Genomic DNA, 23,456 nt, shown 5'->3' on the forward strand with positions numbered 1-23,456 from the left:
ATAGCTTTGATTTAAACTTTTGAATAGCCATATCATATACAAAGTGAAAAGATAAGACATAGATTGAGAGAAGATACGTATAAAATATAAATGATTATGATCCAAAAACTAGTTATCAACAGATATGAATAGGTAATTCATAGAAGAAAAGTTAATGTCCAATAGTCATATGAAAAGACAGTTGACCTTACTAGTCATCACAGAAATCTCATTAAAACAACAATTTAAAGAATTTAAAGTTTGAAAGCATCAAGCCCAGGAGTTCACTGGTGGGAGTGTGAATCAGCACAATCACTTTGGGAAGAACTAATTGAAAATGTGTATCCCCTATAAGGGCCTATGCTCTAGCAATTATACACTTAACACCCAGGTAAAGAAAGTAGTACACATGGCACATACCAGTAGTGCACAGAGTCACATACCAAGAAGTTTACTGGGGCATCCTAATAGAGAAAAAGATAAAGCAACCCAAATATCAATCAATAAGAAAATTATAAAACAGTCAATTGTGGTTTAGTCATACAATGAAATATAATATAGCAATTAAGATGAATAAAAATGATCTGTACAAATCAACATGGATAAGTTTCAACAAAGTAATATTCAGTGGGGGAAAAAGTACTGAATGATACTTTTATGTAAAATTTTAAAGCATAAGAACAATCCTATATATTGTTTATAAATATATATATGGAGTAAAAGTGTAAAAACAGCCTGAAAAGGTAAAGACCAATTTAATGTGATTAGGTGTGGACTATGGCAATAAGGAAAGGAACAAAGAAGATATCACCCAACTTCTAATATTTATTTATATCACATAGGTAATACCATTCATATTTGTAATGACAAAATATTAATAATTTACTAATTCTAGGTGGTGAGTACACTTGTGTTGTAAAATTTTTGTATTTACTTAATTTTTTTTCTAAAAAAAATTTTTATTTATTGACTTTGAGAGAGAGAGAGAGAGAAACATTGTTACTCCACCCACGTATGCATGTGTCCTGGTTGACTCCTGCATGCATTCTGATAGGTATTGATCCTGCAACCCTGGCCCATGAGGGCAATGCTCCAACCAACTCAACTACCCAACCAGGGAAATATTTTTCAATAAAATATAAGTATTACTATGGATGCTCTTAAAGAATAAATTATAGAGAAGCAAGAGATCAGGTAAGGTCCAAGCAAACCACTATGGTGGCTTGAATTAGGGTTATAATAGAAATAGAAATAAAAAAGACTAATAAGGTGATATTTTAGAAGTAAAGTATCAGAAGTTGCTGTTGTATTGAACATAAGGGTTAAAGGAAAGGAAGGAATAAAGGGTGTCGATTTTAATTCTGTTTTGCATGCTGGCTTACTTCTTGCTTAGTTTCACCTTGTTGGGCAAAAACATGGATGATATGAAAATACTTGTAGAGTTCCAATGAATGTCTCTCGGGAAAATTACTGGTTAATCATTTCAGGCGTATATATATATATATATATATATGAAAATTATACTTCCAAATCTTGTTGGGAGGTGTTGTATTCCTAAGTAATGCAAAGGTTCACCAGTAGAGCTTGGTTGGTACCTGCCATATTCTAGTGAACTAGGTAGGCTTTTTGAGTCACTTGAGTTCAGTCTTCTTCTTCATTTGGATTAGACTTTCTCCCAAGTTGTCCATGGAAATAACTAGATCTTCAACTCTTTAGTTACTTGTCTTAAAGTGGCAGTACCAAAGAGTGGTTTAGGGGCAGCTTCTGAATTCCACCCCTTAATCTATATCACTATTCCCCAAATAAATATTGTGCTTGCTATTTAAACAGAGCTTTAAGATACAGTTTCCTAGCCACATTTTCAATGAGATTACCATTCCCTAAAACCCTTCATGTAAAGATTCTGAAGACAACATGACCATAACATGGCATTTAGGCCAGAGGCAGATTGCAGGAACAGAGGCTATAATATTCATTTATTGTTTCTTCTTTAGAAATAAAATTTAAGAAAGTTGATATGAAATAGATGAGATGTCAGCTCTTGAGAAACCAATGGAAGTTTTACTTGAATGTCTCAGGAAAAAAAACACGTCTTATATAGCAGCAAAGGCTTCATGAACTTGTCAGTCAGGCTTACAAAGACATACTTGGTTTAATTTTTCAGAATCAGTATTTGTGTTTACCAAGAAGAATTATCATCCTATTAAACTATATTATTTGTTTATTGTCTATCTTCTACATTAGAATGAAAGCTCCATGTAGGAAGGAATTTTGTTGATTTTGGTCACTTTTACTTTTAGTAAATATTAGTTGAATATATTTGATAAATGGAAATAGGCAGCCTTACTTGCTGGTATGGTTGCCTTTATATATACAGATATGTTTTGCTTTCCCCATATGATGGCCTTCATACCATTAGCAGTTCCTGTTATTGGCAATGAAATTTTGAGAAATAAGTATGAAGATGGAAACTAAAGTTGGTGAAAAAATAATTGCAGAGGGTTGAGGCATATGTTGGATATGTCATTGCTCTAATAAATTACTGCAAGCAACACAAGTGTATCATATTATAGTTCTGGAAGTCAGGATTCTGAGAGGTTTTAGGCTAATCCTTCTGGAGGTTCTATGAAAGATTCTGGTTCCTTTCCTTTCCCAGAGTCCAGAGGTCACCAGCATTTCTTGCCTCATTGCACCAGCATTCCTTCTTCTACCTTCAAAGTGTATCATTCCAACATTTTATTCTACACCTTTACATTTTATCTGATTTTGACCTTCTTGCCTTCCTTTTACAGGGATATTTGTGATTACATTGGGCCCACCCAGATAATCTACAATAATCTTCCCATCTCAAGATCCTCAATCACATTTGTAATGTCTCTTCTGCCATGTAAAATAACAAATATATTCACAGGTTCTGGGAATTGAGATGTGGACATCTTTTGAGGATATTACTCTGTGTACTATGGCTATTTAGAAATCTTACTTTTCACTCTTTGTTACTATGTTGTTGCTTTAGTGAAAAAAAAATTGAAAAATTTGAAAAATTTGGAAGTACATAGCAGAGTTTCACCCTGAATCAACAAAATTGGAAATTCATTTCTATCTCAACCAAGAAGTCCTGATTAATTTTGGTAATAAATGGTATCAGGAGGAACACTATTTCTTTTATCAATGATTTCAAAAGATTGTAATATGAGTTATAAATAATGGTTTTCAAGTAGTAAAACTAATCCTTATCTCATTCTAATTCCTTACCTTCCAAATATAATGAAATCTATTTTTCAGTTACATTCAAATTTGCTCTGAGCTTCAAAGGAGCAAACCTGATAGGGAGGGCTTTTATAGCCCAAGGATGTTGCCTTTACTGTAAACATTTTTATAGCTTCTTTTTTGGAATTGTCTTTAGAGACAGTTCACTAGACACACAGGAAAACACGGCTCGTTATTTTAAGGTCACAAGGTACTTTGCCTACTCTGTGTTCTTCCCCTCCCCATTGTTTTAATACACTTGCCTCCATCCCCACTCCTTCCTCTGCTGAAATTAGTGCCAGAGATCTGTGAGGTTAAGAGGAAGGTATGGGAAGAACTCACACTCTTCCCAGAGTGTGACTGGGAAGGGGGCAGGGAAAGCTTCATGTAGAGCTCAAGAGGCAGCAGGCTGCAATGTTAGTTTATTTGATTCAGCCTATATTAAACACTGTTAACTAACAATATTTGATAATTCACTGTCAAAAAATTACATTGTTAAAATAAATCCCTATTAAGAACTGTCTGAACTTCATCTATGTTATATTAGTTCTCAATGTAAATATTATTTTAAATAAAAAGGTGCCCTTAGTCAAATAGATTTTTCAATGTAGTATTTGCTCACAGGGGAAGTAGGCACACTGAAGGAGAGGCTAGGGAAAAACAAATAAACAAATAACAACAACGCTCCTATTTACAGATTTTTTTCCAAAGGAGGTCTCAGTTTAGAGGCGTTCTTAGAATAGCTCCATCATTCAAAGTTTTTAAACTCCAGCAATTAAAGTTTCTATATAGGTACATGGATAGATGAAGAAAATATTATTATAATGGCATCATATAAAATATTTATACTATATAGTAATATAGGTTGCAAAATATTTTTGAATATTGAAATTATTAAATGTCCAAGAACAATATACAAATCCTTTGATACTTTCAATTACTAAAGTTACAGAGGAATTGGCCAGATTCTTTCAGAAGTTCTATTTAGAAAAAATTATCTAAAATATTCATAGCTACCACATATTTTTTCTTTATTAAACCAATTAAGATTACTCTTCAGTGAAATATGAGTGGATTTAATAGTAATCAAAGGAAATGCAAAAAGTCCTATTTTAGATTATAATCTTACATAAGAAAGTGATGCAGACATTGGCCCCCAGTGTCCACATCATTATGGATGAAATGAGACATTCACAGACTACTGAGTCCAGTGGAGGAAAAGGGACAGCATGGCTTTTCTCTCAAGGGGAGCAAAAGCCTCAGCCTCTGCCATGACAGGCCTTTATTGGGTTTCTCCTCCCATTACATGATGGTCCTGATTTACTATGCACAGGTTCACTTTAGGTGGTTACCTTTTACAGAAAACAAAGGAGCCAATGCTACTAATCACATCACAGAAGAGGGATATTTGCAAATGAAAAGGCAAAAGTAGTTGAACTGATTACACTCATCCCTGGAAGGTTTAGCATAGTTTTTAGGAAGCTGCTTTGCAGTAAATGTCTTCAATTCAGGGTGAGGGAGTTTTGGCAAAAAGCAAGACTCATAGCAGCCTAGGTACATTGCAGGCCTGATTCCCCACGGGAGAACCTATCCATGGGTGTGGGTCCTGCGCATCTCCCAGTGGGAGCTAGGCCCACACCACAGAGTGGCCTCCCACAAGAAAAGGGTTTTTTTCCTTATAAGACAGTATTCCTCATTTTGATAAGACAGCCATTTATTTGGCTTTCTCTGATGGTTATAATCAGAATAAAAAATTTTAACTTCTAAATCTACATTGTCCATTTTGTATCTACTATCCAAATGTTGTTGAGCACTTGAAATGTGGCTAGTGTGAATTGAGACCTGCTGTAAGTAAAAAATACTCATTGATCTCAAAGGGTTAGAATGAAAAAAAAATTTAATAATTTTATGTTAATTACATGGTGAAATAATATTTTGGATACACTGAGTTAAATATAATATATTATTAAAACTAATTTTAGCTGGACAAAATTACAACTAAATTATTGAACAACCACACCTGAGAACCAACTGAAAACAAGCTGAACAGAACTCCTATAACTAAAGATTAAAAAAGCCATGTGGAGACTGGTAGGAGGGGCAAAGTTGCAGAATGGGCTGGTCCCACACCCACATGTACAGGTTAACAATTGGGAGGAATATCTTGGCTACAGAAGTCACCCTGAGGATCAAGGAGTCTCAACCCCACACCAAGGCCCCCAGCCCAGGCTTGAGAAGTCCTCATAATTCCAGGCTGTGAAAACCAGCAGAGATTATGGCTGAGTGAGACAGGAGACTTCTGGAGTCCCAGGTGCTTTTGTTAAAGGGCCCGCATGGACTTACAGACACACTGGCTATGGGCTGCAGTGCTGGGCAGAAGTTTGAATAGCACCAGGTTACATATGGGGAGGAACTGAATAATCTGACTTCAGGGTGGGGGCTGGAGGGTGCAGCTCTCTGCCATTTTCTTCTTTTGCTGAGCCCTCCACCAAGCCAGCTGACAGGCACAGGTGGGTGCCAAATGTGAGTCACCACCAAACCCATCCCATCCTGGTGATTCCCTGGGAAACTTTGTCTCCCAGGTGTAGGGAGACTTTGCCTCCTCGCACAACCAAAAGAAGGACAACAAGTTTAAAAACGAAAACAACCAGAACTGCCAGAAAATCCAAATGTATGGAAGTCTAACAACCAAGGAGTTAAAGAAGAAATATTCATCCAGACCGGTAGAAGAGGTGGAGATGGGCAGCCAGGGTGGAAAGGATGCATGGCAAGGTAGCAGCTGGAGGACTGGGGTGGGTGAAGCAGTGGCTGGCGGTCCCACATGTGTATGCTGATGAACAAGGAGGTAAAACTGGAGAGCAAGACAGACTATGCAACACAGGGCTCTGTACAGGGAAATAAAGCCTCAAAACCTCTGGCTAAAAAACTTGTGGGAACTGCAGTGGCAAGTGAAACTCCCAACCTTAGAGAAGAGTTCATTGGAGAGACCCACAGGGTCCTAGAATATACTCAAACCTACTGACCCATAAATCAGCACCAGAAGGGGCCAATTTGCTACCGGGAAGCAGAGGAAATGACTGAAATCCAGCAGATAGCCCAGCAAGCAGCACTGTTCCCTCTAGGACACTTACCCCACATACAGCACCACAACTCAGCAAGTGGGTAGCCCTGCACTGGAAAATACCTAAGGCTCTGCCTCTTACAATGTAAAAGGTGTACCAAGACAATAAATAAATAAATAAAAGGTGTACCAAGACAATAAATAAATAAACACACATATATATATATGGTGTGTGTGTGTGTGTACAGCTCTCATTTAGAATGGAAGGGCAGATAAAGTGCTTACCAGATAAGGTCAAGTTAAAGGAGTTCATCATCACCAAGCCCTTATTATATGAAATGTTAAAGGGACTTACCTAAGAAAAGGAAGATCAAAAGTATGAACAGTAAAATGACAACAAACTCACAACTATCAACAACTGAACCTACAAAAATCAAAAAGAAAAACAAACTAAGCAAACAACTAGAACAGGAACAGAACCAGAGAAATTGGGATTATATGGAGAGTTATCAGTGGGGAGGGAGGGGGAGAGAATGAGGGAAAAAGTACAGGGAATAAGAAACATAAATGGTAGGTAAAAAATTGACAGGGGGAGGTTAAGAATAGTATAGGAAATGGAGAAGCCAAAGAAGTTATAAGTATGACCCATGGACATGAACTAAGTGATAGGGGTGTGGCTGGGAGGGGAATGCAGAGCAGAATGGGATAAAGGGGTGAAAAACTGGGACTACTGTAACAGCATGATGAAGAAAATATATTTTAAAAATGATTATAGTTTAAGTGATCTCTGGGACAACACCAAACATAGCAATATCCACACCATAGGGGGTACCAGAAGGATAAGAGATAGAGCAAGAAATTAAAAACTGATTTAAAGAAGTAATGACCAAACACTTCCCTAGCCTGGAAAAGGAAATAAACATACAAGTCCAGGAAGTGCAGAGAAGCCTAAACAAGATGAAGCCAAAGGGGCTCACACGAAAACACATAATTAAAATGCCAAAAGTTAAAGGCAAAGAGAGAATCTTAAAAGGAGCAAGAGAATAGCAGTTAGTTATCTACAAGGGAGCTCCCATAAGACAGTCAATTGGTTTCTCAACAGAAACTTTGCAGGCCAGAAGAAACTGGCACAGAACATTCACAGTAATGAAAAGCATGGCCCCATAACCAAGACTACTCTATTTTACTATTTTTAGACTACTCTACTCAGCAAGGCTACCATTTAGAATTATCAGAGAGATAAAGACCTTCCCATACAAGAAAAGACTAATGGAGTTAATCACCACCTAACCAGTATCAAAATAAATGCTAAAGGAAGAGAAGAAAAAAGATAAAAAATATAAATAATGAAAAGGCAAAAGTACATAACTCAATAATTACTTTAGATGTAAATGGATTAAATGCTCCAATAAAAAGACACAGAGTGCCTCAATGATAAGAAAACAAGACTTAAGTGTCCACTGATAGACAATCAGATAAAGAAATTGTGTTACATATTTATAATGGAATATTACTCTGTCAAAATAAAGAATGAAATCATACCATTTTGTGACAGTATGGACAGACCTAGAGGTTATTATACCTAAGGAAAATAAGTCATACAGAAAAGGATGAATGCCATATAATTTTACGTAAATGGAGAATCTATAAAACACAATAAACAAAACAGAAACAAATTTATAGATACATGAAAACAAACTGGGTGTTGCCAGATAGGAGGCAGGATTGGAGGGGCTGGGTGAAAAGAGTGAAGGGATTAAAAAGTACAAACTAGCAGTTACAAAATAGTCATGGTGATGTAAAGCAGAGCACAGGGTATATAGTCAATAGTATGATAACTATGTGTGGTGTCAGACAGTACTAGACTTATCAGGGGAATTACTTCATAAGTTACATAAATGTCTAACTATTATGATTTATACCTGAAATTAACATAATATCTAATGTCAACTGTAACTGAAAAAAAAACTAATTATACTTCTTTCTTTTTTATGTTGGTACTAGAAAATTTTTAATTTACATATTTCTACTAGACAGCACCATTCTAATTTATCAGAGCATTATCTCCTCCTACAGGATCAGAGAGCTTCATTCCTTAAGACATTTTTGAATGAATTATATTTATGCATTAAAATGTCTTTAATTCAAAAAATTTTAAAGCATTATCTATTTAATCACTAGCTCTTTCTGAAAGATAGGTATGTCCTCTGTTTTCCAAATGCAGCTGTAGAGAGTATTAAATGAGTGACAAGGTTGCAAGCTGTACAGGTGACCTAAGTCTGTACCCAGATTATGTTACGATGCCCTCACCTTTACTTTTCTTTGTATACTTTTTTTAAAAAATCCTTCCTAGAAATAACAAAAACATTGACCCTAAAAAAAGATGTTCCTTCACTCACAGTAAAAGACAAATCAACTGCACAGTTGTCAAAATATTATAATAAAGAAGTTATCAAAATTCTCAATTCCAATACTCCACATAAAGAACTGTTTCTGCATTATATTTACAGAAGTTTTGTACTTATTTTTTTGCCCAAATACATATAATCATCTATGTATCAACCTAGCTATCATCTATCTATCATCTATCTATCTATCATCTATCTATCTATCATCTATCTATCTATCTATCTATCTATCTATCTATCTATCTATCTATCTAATCTTTCTATCTATACATCGCTAGAGGTGACAGAAACCTGGCCTATCTTTCAATAAGCTTCAAAAATACCCCTTTGTTTTATAATAGTGGTGAGAGACAAGGAAATTGGTTTTAGACATTCCTGTCTTTCAGCAGAATCAGACAATGTTCAAAAGGCTCTTGTGTAACTGTATCCCTCAACTTCAATTTCTACGCCTTTACTTTTTGTTTATGTATTTGAATATATTTTACTGATTATGTTGTTATGCTGGTCCAAATTTCTCCCCTTTGCTCCTCTCCACCCACTACCTGCTTTCCCTCCAGCATTCCCCCGCAACTTAGTTCATGGCCATGGGTCATACATATAAGTTCTTTGGCTTCCCCATTTCCTGCACTTAACATCCCCCTATTTTGTACCCACAAATTATGCTTTTTAATCCCTTTATCTTTTCCCTCATGCTCCCCCTTCCCCCTCCCTGCTGATAATTCTCCATATGATCTCCATATCTACAATTGTTTTCCTGTTCTAGTTGTTCACTTAGTTTGTTTTTTAGACTCAGTTGTTGATAGTTGTGAGTTTGTTGTCATTTTACTGTTTGTAATTTTGATCTTATTTTTCTTAGAGAAGTCTCTTCAACATTTCAAATAATAAGGGTTTGGTGATGATGAACTCCTTTAGCTTTACCTTATTGGGAAGCACTTTATCTGCCCTTCCATTCTAAATGATAGCTTTGCTGGATAGAGTAATCTTGGATTGTAGGTCATTGCTTTTTACTTTTATACTTCTTCCCAGTCCCTTCTTGCTTGCAAAGTTTCTTTTGAGAAATCAGCTGAAAGTTTTATGAGAACTTCTTTGTAGGTTCCTCTCTTCTTTTCTCTTGCTGCTTTTAATATTCTCTCTTTATCTTTAACCTTTAGCATTTTAATTGTGGTACGTCTTGGTATGGTCCTCTTTGGATCCAACTTGTTTGGGACTCTCTGTACTTCCGAGACTTCACCAAATTAGGGAAATTTTCTTTCATTATTTGTTCAGGTAAGTTTTCAACCTCTTTTTCTTCTCCTTCTGGAGCACACCTATGATTTGGATGTTGGCACATTTGGAGATGTCCCAGAGTCTTCTTATTCTCTCATTTTTTCGAATTCTTGTTTCTTCATTCTGTACTGCTTGACTGTTTATTTCTTCCTTGTGTTCATATTGTTGATTTGAATCCTGGCTTCCTTCCCTTCATTGTTGGTTCCCTATTGATTTTTCTTTATTTCATTTATTGTAGTCTTCATTTCTTACCTTATGTGTTTACTGTACTGAATGAGTTCTCTGAGCAGCCTTATCACCAGTGTTTTGAACTCTGTATCTGATAGATTTAGCTCTATTTTGATTAGTTCTTTTTCTGGAGTTTTTATCTGTTCTTTTATTGGGGTCATTTTTTTTTGTCTCCTCAATTTGTCAGCCTCCCTGTGTTCAGTCCTGTGTATTAGGTTGAGATGCTTTGACTCCTTGTCTTGGAGCAACTGTTACTTTGTAAGGGGTAGAACCTTCTTAGGTTTTCACTAGGGCGGGGTTTACCCCCTTTGCCACTTTGTGGTGCTGCATGTGGGTGAGGGGTTGAGAGGGAACCATTCTGCTTGCTCAGATCTCACCTCATTTCCAGTTACTTCCCCCCCTCCCTGTGTGCAACTAGCATCCCTCTAGCTGCTGCCTTGCTGAATCCCTGAGTAGGTATGCTTGTGTCCATTCTAGGACTGTAAGGGTCCTTTAAACGAACTTTCCTGAGAGACCAACAGTTTCTTCTGCCACCCCAACTCCTACTGGTTTTTAGAGCCAGAAGTTATGAAGCTTTATTTTTCTGGTATTGGAATGCTGGGCTGAGTGGTCTGTCCTGGGGCTGGGATCACTTGCTCTCTAGGTGTCCCTCCCAGTTTTTATCAACTACACATGAATGTGGGACCACTAGTTCTGCCACATGTCACTGCCTCACCACCACCCCTTCCCTGCTGCCATACCATGTCCTCTTTGCCGTGGTTCCCCATCTCTGCTCTTCCTACCCGTCTGGATGAATATTTCTTCCTTAAATCCTTGGTTGTCTGACTTCCATACAATTCAATTTATTTGAAGTTCTGATTGTTTTTAGTTTTCAGATTAATTGTGATCCTTCTTATCATTGTGTGAGAAGGCATCGTTGTGCATGTCTTCTTATTCCTCTATCTTGGCCGGAAGTGTTCAAATATTTTATCACCCCAAAATAAACACTCTACCTTTAGTTATCACCTGGTCACCTCTCCCTTCTCATTCCTAGGCAACCACTGATCAACTTTCTGTCTCTATGGATTTGTCCATTCTGCATACTCCAATAAATATAACAATGTAATATGTAGCCTTTTGTGACTAGTTTCTGTTATTCATTTCAGCATGTTTTCAAGGTCCATCCATGTTGTAACATATGTTGGTACTTCAATCCTTTTTATGGCTGAATAATTTACCATTGTATACATAGGGTTGGGAAAAAGTTGATTTACATTTGTGAGGATGCAAAACAGAATTTATTCTTGTACAGTGGAATGTTGGCACTTGAATTTAATTCATTCCAGAAGGCTGTTCGAGAGTGATTTAAAAACAGAATCATTTTTCCCATTAGAAATTATGTAAATTGAATAAATCCATTTCAGAACACCAAATAATACTGTTTTAACCTTTCTCATATATAGTAAATGTCTGACATGCTGTTTAATGTATAAACACTTTAAAAACAAAAAGGACATGAAATATAAATAAAAATTTAACAAGGAAATGAAATGTACATTATAAAATGAAAATTTATGTACACACTTGAGAGCTATTGATGAATGAATATACAATACATGGATGGAGGAATGTTATTGTTTGGAAGGGGAGTCCCCTTCCATAAAAATGTCAGGTAGTTGTTCTTCTGGGGTTCTTTCTCCCTTTTGTCTCTTTGCTTCACTAGAACTTCAGGCTCACTGAGCATTTGTCTCAATAAAAACCTATCCAGTGATGTTTGTTTTTACCTGCATTTTAATACTTGCCTGAAGTGAAACACTGCATTGTCATTGAACAAATTTATTGCATGGATTCCCATTTCTTTGTCAGGGTGATATTTCTCAATAAAATTTTGCATTACTCCCCATTTATTAAGCATTTACTTGATTAATACAGTAGGAATATCCTCCTTTTCCTCCTCCTCTTCTGAAGATACCTCCTCAGCTTCCATCTGTTCCTGCTCCCTCTGAAGGTCTTGGAGTTCCTTGGTGGTCAGCTCAGTGTTGTGTGCCTCCACCATCTCCTCCACATCATCATCATCCACCTCCAAGTTCATGGACTCCCATTCCTACACAATAACATCAGCCTGTCCTTCATTAGCTTGCATCCTGGCAATGACTTCTCCTTTATAATGTAGGTTCTTTCTGGCATTTTCTTCCACAAGAAGTCTGTTTCATCACAACTGAACACTTGTTGGGGAGCAAATCCCTTGACCTCTACATATTCCGGAAATCTGTCATGTAATTATCAGCTATTTTGTTAGAACTGGCAGCCTCTCTATGCCTCACTACACTATGAATACCACTTCTTTTCCTAAATTTATCGAACTACCCCTACTAGCCTTCAATGAATCACTTTCAGCACTCATTCCAGGAGAGTTTTTCATGAGGTCAGCATGCAGCATCTTCACTTTTTCACATATCATTGCCTCTTATGTTATCATCAGCTAACTGCTTTTTGTTTCTCCAAACCAAGAACAATATTTCTACCTCTTCAGTTGCCTGAGATGGTTGTTTCATGAGAACTTTCACACTCTTAGCAACATCGCCACTCTTGATGGCATCTTTATATTTTAAATTTGTGCTCATTATGGATTTCACCATGTCATACTTGGTAGCCAGATCAGACATGGAAACACCTTTATCATACTTTGCAACTATTTCTTTTTTAAGCTGTATCATTGTTCTCACAACTTTCCTTTTCACTTTGCTGCTATCACTAACGTTGTTTGGATCTATGGTGACCTACTGTAAGTATTTAACAATAATAAGCAGCAACAAAAGCAAAAAAACCCTAGAAAAATATTCACAGCACAACTTCCTGAGATGTTAACAATACAAGTTTAGCAGTAAACTGACTTATACTCATGCACTCTCTCCTTTGTTTATTATCTGAAAGACGTGTGACTGATCATACAGGCAACAGCATGAAAGAAGTCAAGTTTTATGTAACAACTGAGACATGTTTTTCCATGAACAACTTGGTTGAGAACCAAACTTGAGATGGTAGATATTTGATAAATGACTTTTATCCATAGTTTTATTAATTATTGTATTACTTTCCATGTGAACAAGTGTAAACCTACTTTTGCCTATCCCTGTATATACAACCTGTTATTTATCCATTAATCAGTTGATTGACATGTGGGTTGTTTCCACTTTTTGACTATTATGGATAATGTTGCTGTGAACATTTGTGTGCAAGTTTTTGCATGAATATGTTTTCGACTCCACCAGGTACGTACCTACAAATGTAATTGTTAGGACATATGGTAACTCTATATTTAACTTTTTAAGAAACTTTCATACTTTACAAAGAGAATGCCGTGCTTTCTCAATTTGGTTTAGAGTATCCCACTCAGACTAATTCAATTCAATGAGTATTCACTGTGGATCTTATGTGCTAAGTGATTTGCTTGGCAGAGAGAACACAGATCACTAAAATATCATCCCTGTCTGCAAGTAGCCACAGCCTGGTGAAAGACCTCACAGTGTAGTAGAAAGAAATGAGTGATACGCTCTTCCTACCACCTGGTACTTGTTGTAAGAGGAAAGAAGAAAATAGTGTGGCCAAATAGTACTGGATAAGGATAAGATGCTCCCTGGATAAAATACCCTGGTGCTTTACAATTACGCAACTAGCATTCAGGACACATTTTGTAATGGGGTTCTGTTGTTTTTATTGCTGTTACTGTGGCTTTTTATACCTTTAGATGAGGCATGTACTAAACTCATGTTATTAGCAGTTACTGAAAATTATCTACAACTCATGACACTTCAGAAGCCTAAGGAAATAAGTCTGGATCCAATTTTCATTATATTGAATATGTAGTTATCCCAGCCACCAAATCACTATATGAAATAGGCACATAGAGATCTTTAAGGTGATTCCAATAGCCAAGGGGAAAGAATTTATTTCATTTGGCAGCTAAAATTCCCTATGCCTCTTATAAAAACAGAAAAGAAGAAATGCCTAGGGAAAAGAATAAACTGGCCAAAAGGTAGAAAGATTAAGTGCAAGTGATGTCATAAAATGTAGAGGAAAGTTTCAAGAAGGAAGTGGTTAAATAATGTTAAACCTCTTAAGGTTTCTTATAGATGCATCTTATGATCTAACTGGCTACCTTATGTGCCACAGGAGAAGGAAACAAGGCAACTGAACTCTTACACTGTCACCAGACCGTCTTTTCTGACTCTGGTATTTCTGGCAGGAAAAGGAACTAAGCTTCAAGGGTAGAGACCCTGAGAAGGGCAGGGTCAACTGGCAATGTCCATTTGGCCTTCTGGTAACCACCATGAGCAAGGGACAAGGGTCTATGTTACATTGTAAGGGCAAGAGCTTCAGTACACTGCAAGAATGCAGGCCTCATCCATCCATCTACTACTTGGCACTTTTGTTATTTCCTCCCAAGGGATGCTTGCTTTTCTCTGTAGGCTACAGGGGAAGTTAGAGAGCTGGAAAAGCAATTTTCTTTTCCTCTCCTTCTTAACTATTTCCCCTAATCCTAAGACAAGGTCCCTGTTTTGTCCTTGGCAAGGGGGATGGGGTGGGGCTAGTCAACCTCTAAGGCGGCCTTTCCCTACTTCAGTAAACTAAGGGAAAGTTCATTTTATCAAGAAGCTAATTAAAGATTGAAAGAGGCTTTTAAAAATGAACTAGAGTTTCCTTTGATAAAATTCAAGTGGAGCTTATGGACTGTATTAAATATTTTCACCTTCATGTCAGTCTGGACTTCCTCTATTAGGGTGAGTTTATCTGTTGAAAATGATAACACAGAAAATTAGATAATATTTCAATTTGGCTAATAGTAGTTCTTTCTTGACTCTATGCCAAATAAATTTTAACTAATTAAGTCTGCCTTTTTTCTATGGTATTACTTTGTTATCATTGCAAGAATACTGTTTTACATAAAGCTTTTGCAATAAAAAAAGTAATATTGAAAATGCCATTTTAGTTTTTACATTTCTCTTGTTAAAGGCTTATTTACTTTGTTTAAACCTCTCTTAGAATTCTTCTTAGTCATGTGAATTCTTCTGATTCATGCTTCCTCCAAACTCTTTTATATGTTGGACTTCCAATGGGTGTAAGTATCCCTCTTGTGACAGTTTTTCTTATGTGTAATCACTCTTACTTATAGGAGGATAGAGAAAATGTTGGAGCAGAACAGCCTTGGTTATCGAGTAGGTTGGGTTACTCCTATTCCCTTTAAGGTTAAACAGTCAGGTTTACAGAGCAGCAGTTCATACAGAATATTATAAGAAGATATTAAAACAACAAGTATAATTGGATATCTTCTAAAAATAAGCAGTAAGCATCAAGCTTTTGTTATTATAAAGTTATAATGAATATTTTAAAAAGTGGAATTTTTAAAAATTGGACTTTTCAGTAAGAAAACACATTCTCCATATTCTTTAAAACAAAATAAAATAATTATAGCAATGGAGGCAGTTTGGCTTATTTTATTTTTAAATATTTTATTTATTTATATTTAGAGAAGGGAAGGAAGGGGGAGAGGGAAAGAAATAACAATCTGTGGTTGCCTCTCAAGTGCCCCCCTACTGGAGGTCTGGCCCTCAACCCAGGAATGTACCCTGATTGGGAATCGAACTGATTACCTTCTGGTTTGCAGGCTGGGATTCAATCCACTGAGACACACCAGTTGGGGCACTTTGGTTAATTTAAAAAAAACTAAATTAGCCCTGGCTGGTGTGGCTCTGTGGATTGAGGGTTGGCCTGTGAAACAAAAGGTTGTTGATTTAATTCCTTGTCAGGGCACATGTCTATGTTGCAGGCCAGATCCCCAGGTCGGGGTGTGCGAGAGGCAACAAATCTGTTTCCCTCCCTCTCTTTCTCCCTCCCTTCCTGTCTGTCTAAAAATGAATAAATAATTTAAAAAATAACATGGGGTTTTTCAGAAAGTATGCCTATAATAGAGTAATATGCAGCAATTCAACATGTTGTACAAGAATATATAAACAATGTGGACCAATGTTTGAAAAATTACAAAAAAGTAAGTTTAAGAATGTGATCTGAATTTTATTAAAAATATGTAAGTATATATACCAGACATGGCATAACAAACAGGCATTGTGACAAATATTAGATGCACATTTAAAGAGACTGGTGAAGTCAGAAGTCAGTTATTTTCTTTATTATGTTTATCTGCCTTTCCTAAATTTCCAACTTTGTATTAAATGTTGTCATTTCAAAGATGTTCGATCAGAAGTCAGTTATTTTCTTTATTATGTTTATCTGCCTTTCTTAAATTTCCAACTTTGTATTAAATGTTGTCATTTCAAAGATGTTCGATCTCACATCTCATCCTATGAATCTGTAACTTAAAAGACACAGCCTATACAGCCTACTTTTATTTAAAAAGATCATAAAATGGATGATGACAATTAATTTTAAAATTGATTACTACAGGCTTGTGGTAGCAATGGCAAAGTAGGTAAATGCAGTACTCACATCCTCTCACAAACACATCAAAATTACAACTAAAGTACAAGACCACCATCATTCAGAACTGTCTGAAACCTGGATGAACAGAAGTCCTACAGCTAAGGATATAAAGCAGCAGCCACTTCTAGACTGGTTGGAGGGTTGGAGACACAGAACGGGCTTGTCTCACACCTACGTATGGTGGTTAAGTCAGGAGAGATATCTTGACTGAAAAAGTCCCCCAAGAGGAAGCCCTGGCTGGTGTAGCTCAGTGGATTGGGCATGGGCTGCGAACCAAAGTGTCGCAGGTTCGATTCAGCCAGGGTACATGCCTGGGTTGCAGGCCATAACCCCCAGCAACCACACATAGATGTTTCTATCTCCCTCCTTTCCCTCTCTAAAAATAAATGAATAAAATCTTTAAAAAAAAGTCCCCCACGTGGAGCAAGGGGTTCCAGTTCCACACCAGGTTCCTCCAACTCAGGGTTCCAGTGCTGGGAGGAGAAGTTCCCATAACTTATGGCTGTGAAAACCAGTGGGATTGTGGCTTAGTGACTGACAAGTGCTTCTGCAGTCCCAGGTGTTCCTCTTAAAGGGCCCAAACACAGACTTACTTAGACTCACCCCCTTTGAGTTCCAGTGCTATGGTAGCAGCTTAAAAGGTGCCAGGCAGATACAGGGAGTAACTGGATTGTCTGGCATCAAGGCAAGGTTTGGAGGAATAGCTTTCTCCCAGACAGCAATGCTGGAAGAGGCCATGGTTCCTTTGTTGAGTCCTCTTCCCACAGAGCTGGCAGGCAGGCACCATACCTGAGTCTCTATTAACCTGGCTAACATTGTTCACCCTGGTAATTCCACGAGACCCTGCCCCGCCCAACTTTTGGAACCATCCAAGCCATTCATTTTCAGTGACTTTTCTGTATAATCTGCCTTGGTTTATGCTGTGAACTTTTCTAAAAGTTCTTAAACAAGCAGCATCTGGTGTCCATATGCCTGTACCTCTTTCTAAGTGGCCCCAAGCCCAGCACAAGCAGCAGTCATTTTCAAATCACTTTGTAGCTCATGCCAGGTGGCCCTGGGTAGGACACAGGCAATGGATGATCTTGGCCTGCACCTCCCAGGAGGATCCAGTCATTGTACCAGTAGACAGCATCAGAACATGTTGAAACACCATTTAACCATTTCCATGAACAACACTGAAGGCATAGACTTGGCAGACACAAGGGCCTTACTGAAGCAACTCCTTCTTTGTGGGTCTGGATTCTGCACAGCAGATCTTCCATAGTGATCATGGCCAGTCCTTGAAGCTGATCAGCCTGGGGGTAAATCTCTCCCATTGAAGTGTAAACAGCAATTAAGGCTCAACTACAACAGAAGGGTGCATGCAGTCCACACAAGAGGAAGAATGGGGAGATTGTGACACTGGGCCCTCCAGGACACCTAGTACATAAGGCCATACTACCAAGACTAGGAGTCATACAAGCTCTATGTAAAGCATAGACACAAACACAGGAAGGCAGTCAAAATGAGGAGACAAAGAAATATGTCCCAAATGAAAGAGCAGAACAAAACTCTAGAAAAGTAAATAAGCACTCTACCAGATGCCGAGTTTAAAATATTAGTATAAGAATGTTCAATAAACTTAGTGAAAGAGTAAATGAACTTAGTGAGAACTTCAACAAAGAGATAGAAAATATAAAAATAGGGACAGAAAACATGAAAAAGAGCCAATCAGAAATGAAGAATACATTATAGGAAATCAACAGTAGAGTAGATGAAGCCAAGGATCAAATCAGCAATTTGAAAGATAAGGAAGCAGAAAACACCCAATCAGAATTGCAAAAAGAAAAGAGAATCCAAAAAATGGAGCTAGTTTAAGGAGCCTCTGGGACAACTTTAAGTATACCAACATTTGCATCATGAGGGTGCAAGAAGGATAAGAGAAAGTCAAGGAATTAAAACCTATTTGAAAAAATATGACAGGAAACTTCATTAACCTAATGAAAGAAATGAATATACAAGTCCAGAAAGCACAGACTCCCAAACAAAATGAACCCAAAAAGGCCCACACCACGACACAACATAATTAAAATGCCAAGTTTAAAGATAAAGAGAAAATCTTAAGAACCACAAGAGAAAGTTATCTACAAAGAAGCTCCCACAAAATTGTGAGCTGATTTCTCAACAGAAACACTTCAGGCCAGAAGGGATCAACATGAAATATTTTAAATAATGAAAAGCAAGAACACACAACCAAGATTACTTTTTCCAGTAAAGCTATCGACTACAATCAAAGGACAGATAAGAGCTTCCCAGACAAGAAAATCTAAAGGAGTTCATCACTACCAAACCAGTATTACAAGAAATGTTAAAGGGTCTTCTTTAAGAGAAAAAATAAAAAATAAAAAATGAGTAACAAAATGGCAATAAACACATCTATCAATAATTACTTAAAATGCAAAGTAATTAATGCTCCAATCAAAAGGCATATGGTGGCTGAATGGATAATAAAACAAGACCCTTACATATGCTATCTCCAAAAGACTCACTTTAGTTTGGAAGATACATACAGACTGAATATGAAGAAATAGAAAAAGATATTTCATGAAGATGGAAATGAAAAATTGTGGTAGCAATATATATACCAGAAAAAATGGACTTAAAAAAAAATAAGCTACATAGCAAGAGACAAAGAAGGACCCAGCAGTTCTACTTTTAGGTATTTATCTGAAGAAACCCAAAACTTAAAGAACACATATACATCAGATGTTCATTGCAGCATTTTTACAATAGCCAAGATATGGAAGCAACCTAAGTGTTCATCATTAGATGAATGAATAAAGAAGATGTGGTGCATGAATGGAATATGACTTAGCCGTAAGACAGAAATGTTGGCACGTGCAACAACATGCATGGACCTAAAGGGTATTGTGCTGAGTGAAATAAGTCAGAAAGAGGAGAAATGCCAGATAATTCCACTTACATGATGAATGTAAAAACAAAATAAATGAACAGAAACAGACTCATAGATAACAGAGAACATTTTGATGGTTGCCAGGTAGGAGGGGCATTGGGAGATGGGTGAGAAAAGTGAAGAGATTAAGAGATACAAATTGATAGTTACAGAATAGTCATGAGGATGTAAAGTGGAGCACAGGATTATAGTCAATAATATGGTGACGACTATGTATAGTGTTGATGGGTACTAGATTTACTGGAGTGATCAGTTTGTAATTTATATAAATGTCTAATCACTAGGTTGTACACTTGAAACATACAATATTGTGTGTCAACTGTAATTGAAAAATAAAAATATTGAAAAAATAAATAAAATAAAATAGATTATAATTCTTTAGTAATCCATCTTGAATTATTCTTACTTCAAGTCTAATCAGTCTTTATTTACAAAGGTTGTTTAGGTTGCAAAACTATAGCAAACAGAAAGGGCTACAGGGAAATTGGACAGGGGGACAGTCCCTTCCTCTGGAGCATCTACTAACTGGTGTTTCTTTTCTAGTGTTAATGACATTACTCCATGCTCTAATCCTGTAACCCTCCACTGAAATTTACACTTTAACATGAGATCAGAATATGGTTCATGTGAAGGATTCCCTGGTTAGTGAAAAAAGTATCAAGACTTCATGTTTATTTATCAATAAAGGATAAGGATGGGAAAAACAAGACTTGTAACTTTCCCATGTTGATCTTAAAAGAAAATACTCAGAATGTTTGTTCAGTGTGCAGTTTCTTTTCATATGACTTACAAGGTGTTGTTTTAACAGGAATGGAACTCACTGAGCAATGTGACTGACTGAGGAAGAATCAGTACATGCAGATAGTAGCTTCCAGTTCTATACTAGTAGAGAGAATATTCTTGTTGTATTTGTTGAAAAGCCCCGAGAGGAAGGAAGAGACATTAGTGAGAATTTCCCTCAGATAACACATGTTTTAGTTTAAAGAAATCCTGCTCAATTATGTTCCCCAAATATCATATATGAGTAATTTAGAACGGAAGTTGGAAACCTTGCTTTTTTCAATAAATTTTCATTTTTTCTCTGCCAAACTTCCCATTGTTATAATGCAAACACAAACTGTTTATTTAATGGATAGATGATCTTTCTCCTGCTTTTTTTCTGGGTGAAGATTGGTTCAATTAGTTGTCTTATTATTATATATCCTTGTCTACAAGTTAAAGTACTAACTTATTTGAATTTTTACTGCATTTTTAAGTATTATATGTACATTTTAGATAATTTTGAAAGTACCAAAAGTCTAATGAAAATTACTACAGCTTGGAAAAAGTCCTTATTATTAATAGTATAGTGTTAGTGTATACCCTTGTTTAACTTATTGCACATTTGCATATTAAGGGCTCTGAGAAGCCAAGAATTTACTGTTGTTTTAAACAATGTTTCCCAAACTTCTTTGACCATGAATTCTTTGGTGGTATAATAACTACTAATAACCTGAGTAACAAAGGATCTGAGGAACACATTTTAGGAATGCTACCTTAATGAATGTATCACTGTCCAGGATCTTCAGCTATACTAGTCATCCAGAGTTAACCAAACTCAACAATGTCCACCACTCTACCTAAACTCACACAGACTAAAGCTGAATATTTTACAGTGGCAACTTTACTTCAAGAAAGCAACACACATAATTTTATATTATGTAAATTATATGTCAATAAAGCCTTTTCTTTCAAAGACACCAATATGCTTATGTTTTAGGAATACTGAGAAGCAGAGTAACCTGATGAACATGAGAAACAGGTGATCAGAACAAAAAAAGAGGATAATTTGAAGGGTTATTTTATCAGGGCCAAGGTGATTCATCTCCCAGATTCTTACTCCATAATTATATCTCCTTTAGCTTTTCCTTTCAAATGTTCTGGAAAATGTTTGCAAATTAATCTACTTAAGTCCCCCTACAGTACAAAAGAGTAAATGCATATTTCAGGGGGGAAATAAACAGTAGCAGCCATATTCCAAAAAGCCCACCATAAGTGTGGCATTTCTTTTAAACTTCATGTCTTTCCTAACATATACATGTGAGGAAATGTCTTTAAAATCCAACGGTTGTAAGTTTTTAATTTCAAATTATTAAGGTGTAACTGAAAGATAAAGAGTATGTGTTATATATTTACCTGTGACTTTATATGCCTTAAACCACATCAAATATGCTCTATTTGAGAAGTACAGCTCAAAGCTAAACAACTTCTAATCTTATCATCTTTTTCTAGAAGCAAATATTGACAAGATTGATGTAAGAGCTAAATCAGAATCATACTCTATGCATCCCTCCTACAGCTGACACATGAAAAGATCTTATTTGCTGCCACAGATCAGCAATTTTCATTCCTTGTGCCACGAGAGGTTTTAAAACGTGCAATATCTGGCTATTTAGTCTGGGGCACTAACCTCTTTTCTCTTGAATTGTCAAATAAAAAAATGACAACAGCCAACACAACAATAGCCTTCCAGTGTGAATGCCCTGTCTTGAACCATAAATATGTAAGTTACATAATAGAGTTGCATCTTATTGGTCACATCACATAATAAGGTTGCATCTGATTAGTTAATTCTTGATACCAGAAATCGTTGTATACAAGTATAGGCATCTGATTTCTTAAAAAGTCACTCTGGAGAAAACCGGGTAGGCAATCAGTTGTTTTTTGTAAATCAATCAAAATTATACCTATTTTTGTCAGATCAGCAAAAAATATATTTGGTGTGTTACAGAATTTTAGTAATGAGTTTATGTGTGTCATAAAATGAAAGAGGTTGAAAATCGCTGCCATAGATGGATTATACAATGAAATGTCCCTCAATGAACATTTTTCACTTGATTATCTCTTGGTTTGTTAAGACACTTTTATCACCCACAAAAACCAAAAATATAAAAGATGATACTTATCCTATGCAAATCATTTATTGAACTATTAAACTATTATATTTAAAACATCACTCTTGAAGCAGGCCACAAAAATTAGAGCATTCAAAAATCTTAGGTAAGACTTTTTTTCTGTATTCAGCTTGTATAAAGTTTAACAGAAACAGGATACTTCTTTGAAGACTTGCAGTTGGTTCCGACTCAGTTTCTGCTCATGCTATGTAGAGCATCCATGATGGTTTTATTGTACTCTGCAATCTGCTTGGTCACATTCTTCATAATTGATTGGTAATCACTCTCTTGACTCTTGGTTGCTATGACTAATTACATGAGTTAAGGGGGAACACTATTGGTAAAAATATTAATGTAACTGCATCAGAAAGGAAATAAGTCATAAATAAATCATAGTATTTTCTTATTGAAAACTAAAGATGGTACAAAAAAGGACAATAAGAATATTTTTTTAAAAACAATATATTACACCCAAGCTTGTGTGGCTCAGTGGATTGAGTGCTGGCCTGCGAATCAAAGGGCTGCCAGTTCGATTCCCTGTCTAGGGCACATGGCTGGGTTGTGTGCCAAGTCCCCAGTAGGCGAGCATAAGAGGCAATAACACATTGGTGTTTCCCTCCCTCTCTTTCTCCCTCCTTTCCCCTCTTTAAACATAAATAAATAAAATCTTAAAAAAAAAAACCTATATATTACTTTAATGAATTGAACATCTATTGAAACCTAAAAGGCCAAGCAAAACTGGTTTCAAAAAAGTTCACTTATAATATAAAGGTTTTTTTAGCACTGGCTGCTGTGACTCAGTGGACTGAGTGACAGACTGCTAACCAAAGGGTCACTGGTTCAATTCCCAGTACAGGGCACATGCCTGGGTTGCGGGCCAGGTCCCCAGCAGGGGGCGTGCA

The 23,456-nt window shown here is 36.5% G+C and overlaps 1 protein-coding gene across 4 annotated transcripts in view; it reads right to left on the reverse strand.

Moving 5' to 3' along the window:
* Nucleotides 1-22,559: 22,559 nt before the first annotated feature.
* IFT74 (intraflagellar transport 74) overlaps nucleotides 22,560-23,456 on the reverse strand; it is a 108,241-nt gene continuing 107,344 nt past the window's right edge. For all 4 annotated transcript variants that reach the window (XM_028516837.2, XM_036021530.1, XM_036021532.1 and 1 more), the window contains one exon: nucleotides 22,560-22,862. In XM_028516837.2, coding sequence (XP_028372638.1) covers nucleotides 22,744-22,862 — 119 coding nt within the window. In that variant the 3' untranslated portion in view covers nucleotides 22,560-22,743. The remainder of the gene's footprint in view (nucleotides 22,863-23,456) is intronic.

This window comes from Phyllostomus discolor, chromosome 3, assembly GCF_004126475.2.
Source record: "Phyllostomus discolor isolate MPI-MPIP mPhyDis1 chromosome 3, mPhyDis1.pri.v3, whole genome shotgun sequence".
In the NCBI taxonomy this organism is placed as follows: domain Eukaryota; kingdom Metazoa; phylum Chordata; class Mammalia; order Chiroptera; family Phyllostomidae; genus Phyllostomus; species Phyllostomus discolor.